The sequence below is a fragment of the Apiospora kogelbergensis genome (assembly GCF_038363985.1).
Source record: "Apiospora kogelbergensis strain CBS 113332 chromosome Unknown utg000012l_segment0_segment0, whole genome shotgun sequence".
NCBI classification, from domain to species: Eukaryota; Fungi; Ascomycota; class Sordariomycetes; order Amphisphaeriales; family Apiosporaceae; genus Apiospora; species Apiospora kogelbergensis.
In genome coordinates this window covers 223,362-236,170 of record NW_027117429.1, presented here as the reverse complement: position 1 = coordinate 236,170, position 12,809 = coordinate 223,362, and the positions used below count along the sequence as shown (strand labels likewise).

At 50.1% G+C, this 12,809-nt stretch overlaps 3 protein-coding genes across 3 annotated transcripts; 1 reads left to right on the top strand and 2 right to left on the bottom strand.

Annotated features, from left to right (window-relative positions):
* Nucleotides 1–372: 372 nt before the first annotated feature.
* On the bottom strand, nucleotides 373–1,743 carry PG998_014519 (uncharacterized protein; the record flags this gene model as incomplete). The annotated part of the gene is made up of 1 exon (XM_066881335.1): nucleotides 373–1,743. The coding sequence occupies one exon, from the start codon at nucleotides 1,741–1,743 to the stop codon at nucleotides 373–375; it is 1,371 nt and encodes a 456-aa protein (XP_066723466.1).
* Nucleotides 1,744–4,420: 2,677 nt separating this feature from the next.
* PG998_014518 (uncharacterized protein) lies at nucleotides 4,421–5,378 on the bottom strand (the record flags this gene model as incomplete). Its single annotated transcript, XM_066881334.1, has 4 exons — nucleotides 4,421–4,438; nucleotides 4,536–4,937; nucleotides 4,962–5,184; nucleotides 5,248–5,378. The coding sequence occupies 4 exons, from the start codon at nucleotides 5,376–5,378 to the stop codon at nucleotides 4,421–4,423; spliced, it is 774 nt and encodes a 257-aa protein (XP_066723465.1).
* Nucleotides 5,379–9,104: 3,726 nt separating this feature from the next.
* PG998_014517 (uncharacterized protein) lies at nucleotides 9,105–10,135 on the top strand (the record flags this gene model as incomplete). The annotated part of the gene is made up of 3 exons (XM_066881333.1): nucleotides 9,105–9,198; nucleotides 9,260–9,409; nucleotides 9,462–10,135. The coding sequence occupies 3 exons, from the start codon at nucleotides 9,105–9,107 to the stop codon at nucleotides 10,133–10,135; spliced, it is 918 nt and encodes a 305-aa protein (XP_066723464.1).
* Between the last annotated feature and the right edge of the window lie 2,674 nt (nucleotides 10,136–12,809).

The following is a 12,809-nucleotide window of genomic DNA, read 5'->3' as shown; positions in this document are numbered from 1 at the left end:
AAATCCCCCACAGCTCAAAGCCGATGCTCAGTAACTCGGCCGCGTCGATGTCTGTACCAAGGCGTGTGAGCATGAACCTAGGTTCTATCCCTAGTATTTTGGCCCTTGACACTGGACCGACTCCCACCGTAGCCCCGTCCATGACCGCCTGCCACCAGCAACGAACTATATCATCCCCGGGACTAGTAAGACAGCCACGACAGGAGCAATACCCACAGCAGCTAAGGTCAGCATTGAGGTCGGAGCTGGGGTCGGCGGGCTGGCGCTGGTTACCCTGGGCGTATTGTTGACCTTTAGGTGGCATAAGAAGAAAGTCGATTCCAGACGGATGAGCCCACCGAGGTAGATACCTTCTGTCATTAAGGTACATGATTAGGTCGTGCGGTTTGTAGAGGAGTCGAACATAGTATTCCCTTCTATATCGTAAGATGTATTCGGATGCTGAGAAGAGCTGTTGTCGTCAGATGCCGCATGTCTAGTGCTGCTGTCATAAATAGCCCCATGCTGGAACGATGCTGCTGATGCCGCTAGGGAATCATCCATCAATTGCTCGTTGAACGAGCTGTGGCCCACCCTAAGGCCATCGAGAAGTCCATTGCTGGGCATGCGGCTACTCGGGATGACCGGCGTATTGCTCATGCGACTCTCGCTAATAGATGATATAGTCTTATAGCTGCTGTGTCCGCTACCGTTAGTGTAATAGTCATTGTTAGTTATCGTGCTATGCCGCGGCGAGGGAATTTGCATCGAGGAGAAGTTCGGTGGCTGTGCTGGCAAACGAGAGGCTTCGTAGCTGGCTGGGTGAGGAAAAGAAACCGGCGGGGGCGGTAAAGTATGAGGAGTCACGGCATACGAGTCGGGTTGCATATGATAACCTGTAGTCCATCCTGTCTGGTAGCCGTGATGTACGTTGGGCATGTACGTGGACCGAGACCCAGCTCCGTATGGGTTCATATCGGGCGGAATATGGCCTTGGGCGATGAGCACTCGCATCCGGTCGTCCATGATTAGCTCGTAGCCAACAACCGGGGCACGGAAGTTCCCAGCCGAGATCAAGGCACCGCGTGGCGTGATATGCTGTAACTCAGGGGACTCCAAGGGGGTGCGTAGTTTCTTTTGAACCACGTCGTCAATGTTGTAATACGAGACGAGGTGATATTGCATGCCTTTATACTGCACACTAATGGTCTTCTTTACCAGGCCATTCGGCTTGAATTGGTAGCTGTCCACGAGAGATCCCACCAGGGCTTTCTCAGCGTCCTTGTTGTTACTCGACGCATCCGAATACTGGGAAGCTAAGCCGCCCATGTTCATATCACTGAAGCGAACCGAGTTCGCCCTGGAGTTGGTGGTGGGTTTCGATACTCCATTGGTGCTCTTATTGTCCTTCTTCGTGGCCCTCTTCTTCTCGCCCGGCTGGAAAGGTCTGTCAAGTTCGCGGTACAGTAGGAAGTTGCCCAACATGCGGCTAGGGCTCCATGGGACGCCGTCGGTCCACCGCTTGATGTTGCTCGAGTGCTCCTCATATATTAACACGTTGCCGCTGCGAATCAGGTTCGCTCGCTCTCGGTCATGTGGCCGACGAGGTACGCGAGATATGTGGCCAGTCAGACACGCTTCGAACAGAACAAGGGCGTCCGTCGTCGAGCTGATGTAGCCGACAAATGTCGGCTGTAATGTGGCCCCAGTCGATGTGTGGTGATGATGGTGAGCCATAGCCCCTCTCGCCACTGTGTCCGACATGATGGTAGCCTAGAAGATAGGAGTCGACTGATACCACGACAGCAGGCCCTGTTGAGAGAAACTTTAGAGGAGAGCAAAAGGTGATTCTTTTGTGACAGGTAAATTGGTGAACAAGAAGATGATGATTCGAAAAGGCCCAGCACAAGTATAGTCCCTGGTACGTTCATAGGATGCCCAACAGGAATTAAAGTACCGAGCCGTCAAAGTCAAATTGTGATGTGTAATATAGGCGAAAGTGCAAAGAAAGATGTATGCTGGCCGTTTTAATGATTCTTGCTCGTGAGTTCGGTCTTATGTTAGAGGCCTGGGACCTTGACCTAGCGAGGCGAGAGAGGAAGAGAAGTATGCAGGCGAACTCCTGGCCTAGATGCTGGCGCGACTAGTAAATACGACCAATATGGTTTGTCCGGTTCGTATATGGTATCCTTTGGTCTTTTCGGGGATCCTTTTCAGCAAACTGATGCGTAAATGTTTCTCCCTTCAGCTCACAAACTGTGCAGCGACTCCACGCACAGCAAAGCCCAGCCGCGTCACTTCCCCTTCAAGAAGCTCTGTCGATCGCAACGGGTGAGATTCTCTGTGGTAAGGCACACAAACTTCGCAAGCTGTTCGGAAGGACTTGGAGAGCGGTTACCACCTATTCTACGCGAGTGAGAGCGGGATCGTCCACTGTCTTCCACTCGAGCGCTCCTTTTCCCTATGAGGGCTGAGATGCAGGTAAAGTCAAGTACCAGGATCAAACCAAGTACGGCGCGATTATGGAGCCTTTGGAGGTTCTGGGTCTATTAGGAGTGTCTTCTAGTGAGTTTGGTTGTGCCCTTATGTTGGAACCCCAGAAGGTCGAGACTGTTTTTGGCTGACCCAGGAAAGATGAACATAAGGCGTTCGTTCCAGTCTAGAGTGGAATGTGCTGTATACGTCGTAATCGAGTAACCCACACCTTTGCCTTTAAACTTTGATAGGTCGGTGTGGAGCCAAGCCCGTAAGGCAGACAGCGAAATAAGCCCAGCTTCGATACATTTTGGTCCACGGACCGTTGCTTTTGCCTTGCTGGCGAACGATTCCATTCGGTAGATCTGGATTTAATTTTACGGCATGCCTCAACTCCTGCTTTACAAACTTCTTTCTTGCTTTCCAGGCTCAAATGAACCGCTACAGCACCACAATAATTTTATCGCCCAGACTTGCACCATCAACGCAGATTGTACGCTTTCCTTCGGGTTCATATTCCAGCCATTTCTCATCCAGCCTGTCCCCGAGTATATTGGCTATCGTCTCGTTAAACGCCAAAGGCGCGGCGTTCGACTGGGGTTAATTCCCGCGCTAGAGTTGTGCAATCTCCCGATCAGGCATCGGGATGGGCCGCGAACAGATATTCTCGATATGCTCCATTGTATGTGACACAAATATACATGCGATAGTAATACAATAACGTCTCATGCCCCACGCAGAAGATGGATGCGCTGTTTTGAGGCTCAAGGAGCATAACATCTGCCCAATCTGCAGAGCGTCGGTAGAAGGGGAATGAGCAGCGCGGCGTAGCTAGACTCTTCGTCTACAGATCGTCAGCCACATCCCTCGAGTATCAAAAGCCCCTCGTCTCCAAGTTGCCGCTCGACCTCTGGCCCTCCAGGGTTCCATTCGCTGCGAGGAGAGCTGATGGCCCTCGGCACTGGCTCAGAGACACGGTTGGGAGTAACGATTGTTGCTGTTGCACGTTACTACTGTACACCCACCCACCCTTCCATCAGTTGATGGAAAGTGACGCGCCTTAGTCCAGGTAATAATGTCATAGGCTAGGGCGCATATATATGAATCAGGGCGAAGTTGTGGGCTTGGGGTGACGTAGAAGGCAGTGCAAAAATCGAAAAGGAGCTATTCATGCAGTTGGGTCTTTCCTGCAGTCTGACTTCGCAGTTGGTCTTCATGCGGGTCAATATAGGCAACACTCGATTCTTAGCTTTGTACGCTGCTTGTAGACAATGTACATAATGCAAAGATACAACATTTGTTCTGCGAACGGGAGGAAATTATTTGATCTTGCAAGCTATTCCGATCGAATCCAGCAGGGAAAATAGGTACTCCAGCCTCCGCTGTTTGCTACCTGAACGCAAAGGCGACGTCGATAGGCTCAACGTCTCACTACCATTGTTTACCATCTATCGCATGTTTTCGGGGATCGCAAACCGTCCATTGGTTCCATCACAGCAATCCGACCGCGCTAGTGCCATTTGACTACTAGGCTAGCATGCGGGGCACTCGCTGCCCTTTCCTGGCCCTCCTAAGTGTTATCCCCTCACGATCTTTTAGCAGTCCAATCTGCATGAAGCAACAGTGGAACATGAATCGGGTGATGCTGTATTCAAAGAAGTCCATGCCCGGGCCGCTCCCAGAAGATATGCATTAATTGATGGGAAAGATAAAATTAATTGTATATATTTTTGCTAGAGACACTGCTACATTCCGTAATTCCTCCACTTCCTGCTTTTCGATTCACCCGGGGCTGCCCCTTCCCGTGATATGTACTCCGCCCGCCCTCCGAAGTACCCTTCATCCCTCTCGTCCCGAGGTACATCGATCGCACACGGACACGGAACAGCGCCACACGCTCGGGCCAGCGCCTCTACGCATCAACGGGTCAATTGTTAGGCCGATTGCTCGATTGCCTTGCTACCTGCTATCTATCGATCCACCGCTATAGTGGCAAAAGGGTGCGGATGCCTCCCCGGATCGCTACTGACATCTAGATAACAACCGAAGCACAAACGATACCTCTCGCATGACCGGCAGACCCAAGCACCCTGGGTGATCTCCCCTGCGCAGCAGCTGCACCAGGCCGGCAAGGCCACGACGCTGCCTACCTTGATGAGCCGGGACGCCGGGTCCGTCCGCAGGCTCAGGGCCCATTTCCTATCCTGCAGGCTGCGCGACGTCTCGTCATCGTCCCCTATCCTGAGGCAGCTGAGCACGGCAGGTATGGGCGAGCCGTCATCGCCGCCGTCGTCGTCGCCGCCGCCCTCTGCCAGTCCTCTGAGACGGGGGCTGTCCAGGGAGACCCGTACGGTGCCGTAGAGGCCCCCGAAGTGGAACCTCCAGCCGGTGTCGTACGTCGCAACCCTTTTATTCGGGTTGACCCGGAAGAGCGGAAGGCCCTCGTACTCCTTCGTGGCCCTGAGGACGCCGTCCAGGTTCTCCTCTCTGTAGTTTGGGTCTCAGACGAGCTGAAACGCGATTTCCCCTTTGCTGCTGCGCGGGATCGTGAAGTCAATGGAGTTCAGAGGCGCTCCCGGCATAAACAGGACTTGGCACCAGTCGTCTCCTTCCCAGCCGCCCTTCACTCTGCACAGGGTCTGGATTCCTATCGCCGAACGACTCAGGACATCGACCGGCTTAGGGATCTGGACGGAGCATAAAGCGGCCCCGGAGCAGGCTGACGTCGTTCTGCCTTGCATGAGCGAATGGACAGGCTAGAAAGCAAACAGACTACGAGGCGGGAATACGTACGAGTAGGTTTCGGACCTGACGAAATGCCAGTTAAGGCCGATGCCCTTATTCTTAGCGGAGATCTCCTTCTCTCTCATCATGTACTGAGTGTGATCGTGTAGGCCTGGGTTGCGGAAGCTACCACCGGCCATCTTTTCCCTCTTGCTTCTGATTACACTAAGAAGCTAGTTTCTGAGTCAAAGAACCTCGACTTTGCCAAACTCTCTCGAGGGCAGTTACATCTCAAGGCTATAATCAGAGGAAAAGATGTATTAAGTCTCGAGGAATACCCCAAATCAAACTTCAAAGCTGATGAGCTGGGATTTCCGCGACATCTCCTACCGGACTTTTGCAAAGCTATGGAGCAAGAACTAGTACGTTCCCATTTCTTCTAGCACTTGGTATCAGGGCTGACACAAGAAGATTCCCCAAACAAAGAAGCTATTTCCAGTGCCGTTAGACTGGACTGGAATGCTTGTCGAACTTAAGTTCGGAGCAATAGCACCACCGCCTAAGGCGTTTTGCATCTGGATTATTTTCATAGCTTGGGTCGGATCGGGTGAGAACCAACGTATTCAGTGTGATACGTTCGAGAAGGGGACAGAATTCGCATCTCTACGCCGGCCCACTTTAGTCATTCTCCTTCAAGGCACCCGAATGAGGAAGACAGACAACAGACTAATCATCTATACAGTATCGTTCTTCCCTAAGGAGGCGAAAGAGTGAAGTCGACAAATCCACCCAATGCTAAGTTAAGCACCCGAAAGCTATAGGGCCATGCATAGGTCCATGATTCGAAGAATAGATTCGCATTGAGAGAACGGCAGCATAAACTTAAAGCCACCACATCCTACTTGGCCAGGAACCTTACAAGACTTGTTTGTGTAGCTTCAATTCACCCAGTAAGCAACCGTTACGACGTGCCTTGAGGTCCACCCTGCGTGGTATCCCCGGGACAACCCGTATCTTCTTCGTCTTCGGCAGCGTTGACGTTTACGCCAACGAGCAGCATTTGGAAAGCCATGCAATCTGTGTAACATGCTGATTAGAAATTTTCAGGCTGTCTCTCCAAATTTAAAAAGGACTTGGAGTATTACATGGCAGTTCTTGGTAGATGAGTCGGATGTTCAACGGATTGGTAAGACTTGGTTCAATTGACAGGTTGCGTTAGATGACTGATTGCAGTAGGATTATGATCCTCAATCCGCGAACAACATGGACTTATATATCGGAATACTAAAGAGTCACGTCGCCAGAGATAATTGGTCTCGCATTCTGTCAGCCCAAGTCCAGATACAGCCCTCATTGACCGTCACGTCCGGCATCGTACGAACCAAAGAAAAGAAAGGTTCAGGGCAGGGATTCTTAGTTACAAAAGTGCCGTGCTGCGCTATGCAACCGACTGGCCACTCTTACCTCAAAGATGGCTACCGTGTGTACATCGCGTAGGTAAGATACGATGGCTTGCATGGCCTCCCAACTGTCATGCTACAATCTAACGAGAAACGAGCAGGTAACGACTATCACAACTATTAATACGGCTGAAAGCATGTATGCCAAGTAAATGTGTGTCGTCGGCATGCAAGACGAGGGTTGCCGACAGTCTGGGTATCTTGCCCGGGGATCTTGTCCGGTCTATTCTTGGGACGATTACGAGCAGGATATGTCTTATGGTTAGTGTGGACAATACTAGGGAGTGACGTGCGGATACATACACAAATCTCGCGGTTGCTTTCAAGGACGACCGAGCCTGTTGTGTCTGATGCTCTCAGCCAATTACAGCATCCCGGCCCGCTCCTGTTGATACTGGTGTGTCGTTGCGTATCTCATGCTCCCCAAGGATTCTCGTACGGAGCTACTCACGCAGGTCGAATGAACAAAGCAGTACTGATCTCTCCGCAAAATGCCAACAACTTACTTGTTCTGATTCTGGCTAATGCAAGACAGGCCTGTCGACTGGCCCTGGACCGTGACGCTATGCATTCCCGCTACAACTTGGACCGTCTCTATCATCTCATCTCGGGGCATTCCCGCAATATCCAGCCAAAGTAGTTTTGATCGCCGCTGCATGACTGGAACGAAGTAATTCAAGGTCGCATGTACGGTCTGGAGATCAGGACAACTCGACCGACCTGTTCATGGATTCGCAAGTCACTTCTAAGTATTGCTCGCCTCTGTGCGTACTACACTTCCTACAAGATATTATTGGAAAAAGACAGCGCTACAGCCAGGGGTCGCGATTTAGTTCAGTATACTTCGACTAGGAATCACTAGGATGGTCTGGGTAGAAAGAAGAGTCAGCTAATACCTGTTCCTGCGTACGGTTCCCTAGGAGTCAGACTAGTAACAGTGGCGGGAGCAACGGCACAGTCAGATACCATGGTCTAAAAGTCTGTCTTGGCCAGGAGCACTCTCAAGTATCTTTCCCAGTCTGCTCTGGGAACGACCTCATGCAGGATGCATAGTATGGGCTAGGATAGGCGATACTTGAGAGATCTTGCGTCTGGCTTCAAGGTTGGCCAAGCTGGTCTCTGACACGTAGCACTACATGGTTCATGATACTTAGGTTTTGCTTTGTTCCAGCCACGGAGCCATGATCTGACGATGCCTCCAGGTCAAAGGTCACTACACGATGGCTTGCATATACGTGGAGTATCAAGTTAGGGATGCATACCAGGTTCATATTGGACAGGTACCATCAAACGCGATTCGAGAACAATGCCTCAGCTATCCATTCGGTGACCAGCGTCACGGGTTAAGAGGCTGCATACGGGTCGCTTAGACAGTTGTCCAGGTATCAGTGAGAACCTACTCTTTTCGCAATGGGACAGTTCATTGGCTTGGCCATCCATCGGGTACTTCATCTGGTCAACCTGAGCTCCGAGTTTAACTGCAACTCGATACATTCAGGAAACTTTAGGGGCCATGTCGTGACCTGAACATTATCTTGAGAAGTTATATTGGTGGTTTTCGTGGCCCTAGTTTTGCTGTGGTGCTAGCAAAGAAATATGCGGTAATGTCAAGGATTATCATGAATGCATAGCATCATTATGGCTGAACTGTACTTCAGCCAACCACAGTCAGCATCGTTGGATGATAGAAGTCTAAAAACTATAGCTAGTTGGCTCTGTCCGTCAGGGGTCAATATTACTGTACACTGCAAATAACTAGGTGTATATAACCAGTTGTCACAATGCAAATAGCATGCGTTCAGGCTACTACCATGCGACGACTAGCTTGGCACGGGGATCCGGAGTCGAAGCGGTCGCATGCGGGCCGACCATAGTCAATACTTCCTGCACAAAACAGTACCAAAAGTTTGTTTACGGCGGCTCTTTCCAAGGCTATCCCTTCACATGGCGCAGTTGCCTTAGCGCCCACAGTAGTGCGGCTTGGCATCCTGCGTAATTACTTGGATAAGTTACTTTCTCCACTTAAATGATGTTCCATATATTATCCCCTCACTCCACAGCGTTCTTCGTTACTATCTATCCTTTACCTTCCGCACTATCCTCCGAACCATCTTCCCTCTCTATCTTCCCTCTCTATCTTCCCTCACTATCTCCCCTCGCTATCTTTCCTCGCTATCTTTCCTCGCTATCTTTCCTCGCTATCTTTCCTCGCTATCTTTCCTCGCTATCTTTCCTCGCTATCTTTCCTCGCTATCTTTCCTCGCTATGTTTCCTCATTATCCTTTCTCGCTGCCTTTCCTCTCCAACCTCTCCTACTATCCTCCCCCACTATTCTTCCCCGCTATCTTCCAGAACTTCTCCTCGAGCCTATCTTTCTTCAGATCGGCCAATGGAAACAAACGGAGTTCAAGATGAAAACGCCATGGAAACGGCTATCCAATTGGTCACCAGCTACCTTCGATCACCATGGACACGTCGAAGACTACCAAAAGGGCTGCAGGTAGCCTATCTGCAGGCACAGAACGCTCCCTTAGAATCGACTGCAAGGATCTTTCTGGAGGTAGGGTTTTCATCATGGGTGGCATACTTCCTTGCGACACCTGGAGAAACCCATTTTCCAGGACGTCATTACCAGACCAGTCAATTGAAGGCTTTCGACAAACTACCTATGGAGACCCGAGTTAGTGCAGCGAAGCGCGTCCGGGATTCTCATATCGACCCGACCACACTCGCAGCAATCAATCAAATGGAGCGATCATGCAAGCGCCAAAGTATGTATTTTTCTCTTCTTTCAATAGATGGAACTCTCTAACGGCCAAGCAGAGATTGCTCAGCAAAGTAACCCAAGCCGAGAAGAATCCGTCGAATCATCGCCGACTCCTTCACCTGAAACTCCATTCGATCAGCCCCAATCGCAAGACCAGATCAACACAAATGCAGCTCCGGCGACCGGCCCTGCAGTCGACGAGAACTATCATTTCTCCAGAGCTGCTCCTCAGGCGATTGCCAACCTGGTTCCATCTACATTAAATTATGCGATCAGAAGAGACACGACAGCCGATTGTCAGACTGCTGTTGTTACGATGGGTTTCCCGCGTGATCCAGTCAAGATGCAGTACTGCATAACAACCATTGATATTATACAGAAAAAGGTGGAATACTATGCTTTGAAGTTATATGGCATAGAAATCGAAACGGAAGGGGAGAAGAGATATGCTGTGCTGGCTGGTGTCCGAATAGATCCTGAGCATAGTATGACCTTCCGACGTTGTCGAACGGCATGCATCAAGGAACTATTTGGCAAGCAGATTGATGAAGCTATTGATACATGTCCGTTTCGACTGGCTGAATACGAATCTGGGAGGCTGATAGAAACAGAATGCGTCACCATGACTATCAATAGCGATGCTAAAGGTGGTGCCTTGATAAGTTTGTACATGGGACTGCGTGGAGGTACTGAGATACGAGATAGCTTATATCCCAATCTACAGAGATAACATCATATTTTCAATTTCCCCCCCGTGAAGTAGAGCCCAACGTTTTCAGGGATCACTGCTTTTCCACTAGGAACAGGTTGACCATGTTTATCCCTCAATTCCACCCAGTTCCCTTCGAAGAAAATCCAGACGTTGCAATTCTGCCATTGTACCTGTTGTGCCCTTCCATTCACGTATTGAGGCAGCAATGCGTTGCCCTGGACGAGGTCATCAGGGTCGAGAGGGGTGACCTCTAGACTCTTTGTAGCTATTGCGTTAGGCTCATGTTCGGAATGTGTCCTTGGACAGTAACTTACCATGGAAATTGATAGGTAAAACAGAATCTGGGCGTCCGCGAATCTGTCGCTCAAAATGGAATGGCAGCGATGCAGGTAGAGAGTGGCTATCAATCAAAAATGCAGACATCCATCAACTTGGATTTGCGTCAAGTTTGTTGTTGTGCAGAGGACTTCAAAAATTATTGACTCAACAAGATAATCTCGAGTTTGTGTTTTTTGAGAATTACAGCCCATTCATTCCGCTTGTTTGCGCGGGGTTGTCGCCTGATAATTTTAGTAATAACAATGCTCGCCCCATTTGTTAGGCATGAATGCCTTGCACTAACACAACACCAAAGGCATATGATTGAGCCAGTTTTTATCGAAGAAAATTTTACCGTACAGAAAATTGAGCCTAGTTTTATAGGTGTTATCATTTATGCATTATTTTCACAGAAATTTGTTTGAAGTAAGGACGTACATAATGAGGAGAGGAGCTAAAGACAAAATTGGTGGGAAGGACGTTACAGAAACTGGGGTCGCGATAGCGATGGAGGGGAGATAGCGATGGAGGGAGATAGCGATGGAGGGGAGATAGCAATGGAGGGGAAGTGGCCGTCGCAAACCAGCTCTACGCTAATAATGTTGTGTTTCTAGACCTGGTCCACTAGTCGCGCTAGTGCGCCATTGGTAACCTTCTGGCTCTGCGCACTCCATCAGCAGGCCAACAAGTCTGCAGGCAGCTGGTGCATGCAAGATGCCTACCAGCTGCACAAATTCCTTTACTTCGCATCTGCGCAGGTCATATACATTTGGCATTGGATTAAGACCATATGTATCCCGTGTTCGTCCGTCGCTCGTGTAATCTAGACCGACACAAGCCTCGGGACTGCCCCGTCTCCCATCTCTCCTTTGCCACTTGTTCTGGATATTGGCAGCGTCACATCCACGCCACCACACATCAAAACCCCCATACCATGATTAAGGCCGGACCAGCGGGCGATACCTGCGAAGTGTTTGGTTCATACATCCGTAGCCAATCTTTTATGGGGTAAGCTATCGATACCGTGATCGTGATATATGCCCCGCCGCAGCCCACAGGTGGAAATATGCACCAAGCCAGCCCCAAGCCAGCCCCGCTCAAGGCTAAGATTTAAGAGCACGTGAGGCCGCGAGTTAGCGTAATTGTGCTTGCCGCCTAGCGCGTCGAACGTCTATCCTGCACACCGCGTCTTCGCCAGCAACCCAACATCGCTCCCGTCGCCTTGGCTATGTTTTAGGGCTATTGAGCAGCGTCTAGATTCACTCCTGTATCCAAATCAGTCAGACCCTGTCGGCCTGGGGAGGTTATTGCGTTATCATGTCGGGAAATGAGCAGTACATTAGTGCGGACATTCATCTCAGCCATCCGGGCTCCAGAGAGGTCGCAGTCCAGCCAGCAGAAGACATGGGGTTGGATTCTATGCCGGCCCATTTCGCCCATTTGCTAGGCTGAACAAGTGACTATCCTTATTATCTATCACATATCGGTCCTACGTTAACCACCCGGACCAGCAGGCAGCATCGGCGGCTTAGGAATTCAAGGGCGTAAACAACCAAACCAAATCAAACCAAACCAAACCAAACCAACCAAACCAAGGGGCGAGATGTAATTTGGTTGATGCTGACTAATGAATGTCCCGGTTTGATTGGCTGAATTGACTGAAATCGTTGGTTTGATTTGGTTTGGTTGAATATGGTTTGGTTGTTTACGCCCTTGTTAGGAATAGTTCCTCGCTCTATATCGCACATTGAAACTCTGCTCATGCATTATCCCTTGTCTGGTTTCTCTTGTCTGATTGGAAACGCTCAAGTCGTGTTTCCGGTACTTCAACCCGGGCCAACCAACACAAGCCACCGTCGAGTAATATGAGGATCAGAGCGGAGTGCATGTAGTATGGTGTGAACACCTTCCGGCAACATGTGTGTTATCACAAAGCGCGCACCATGATGCAGGTTTCCTGGATCAGTTCATTTGGATAACCATATCATGCAATGAGCTAGTGGTGTGTACGCCTTTAAATTAGAAAAAGGAGAGCTTGTTCACGACAGGCAGCCGAAACGCATCTGGTTCTCCCAGGTACTCGAATAGTAGCATGTGCTCATTGTACCCGAAGGCCTCAACGCAGCTCTTCTGGCTCGTACCTACCAGTATCATAGCTCAATTATCTGCATCTGTTTCTCACCATGCTACCTGAAGCTACTTCCAGTCCTGTTGGGTTCGTACCTCAAGGTACGGTCGTCAAAAGAGGCCGGTGCAGTACTGACGGTGTGACTTATCTGCAGTTCATCTTGCGAAGCTAGACTCTCGATCAGGAAATGCTTTTTCGTAGTCGGTTCAAAGTTATCTCTCCAGCTCTGCGTCGTTAAGCGGCGCT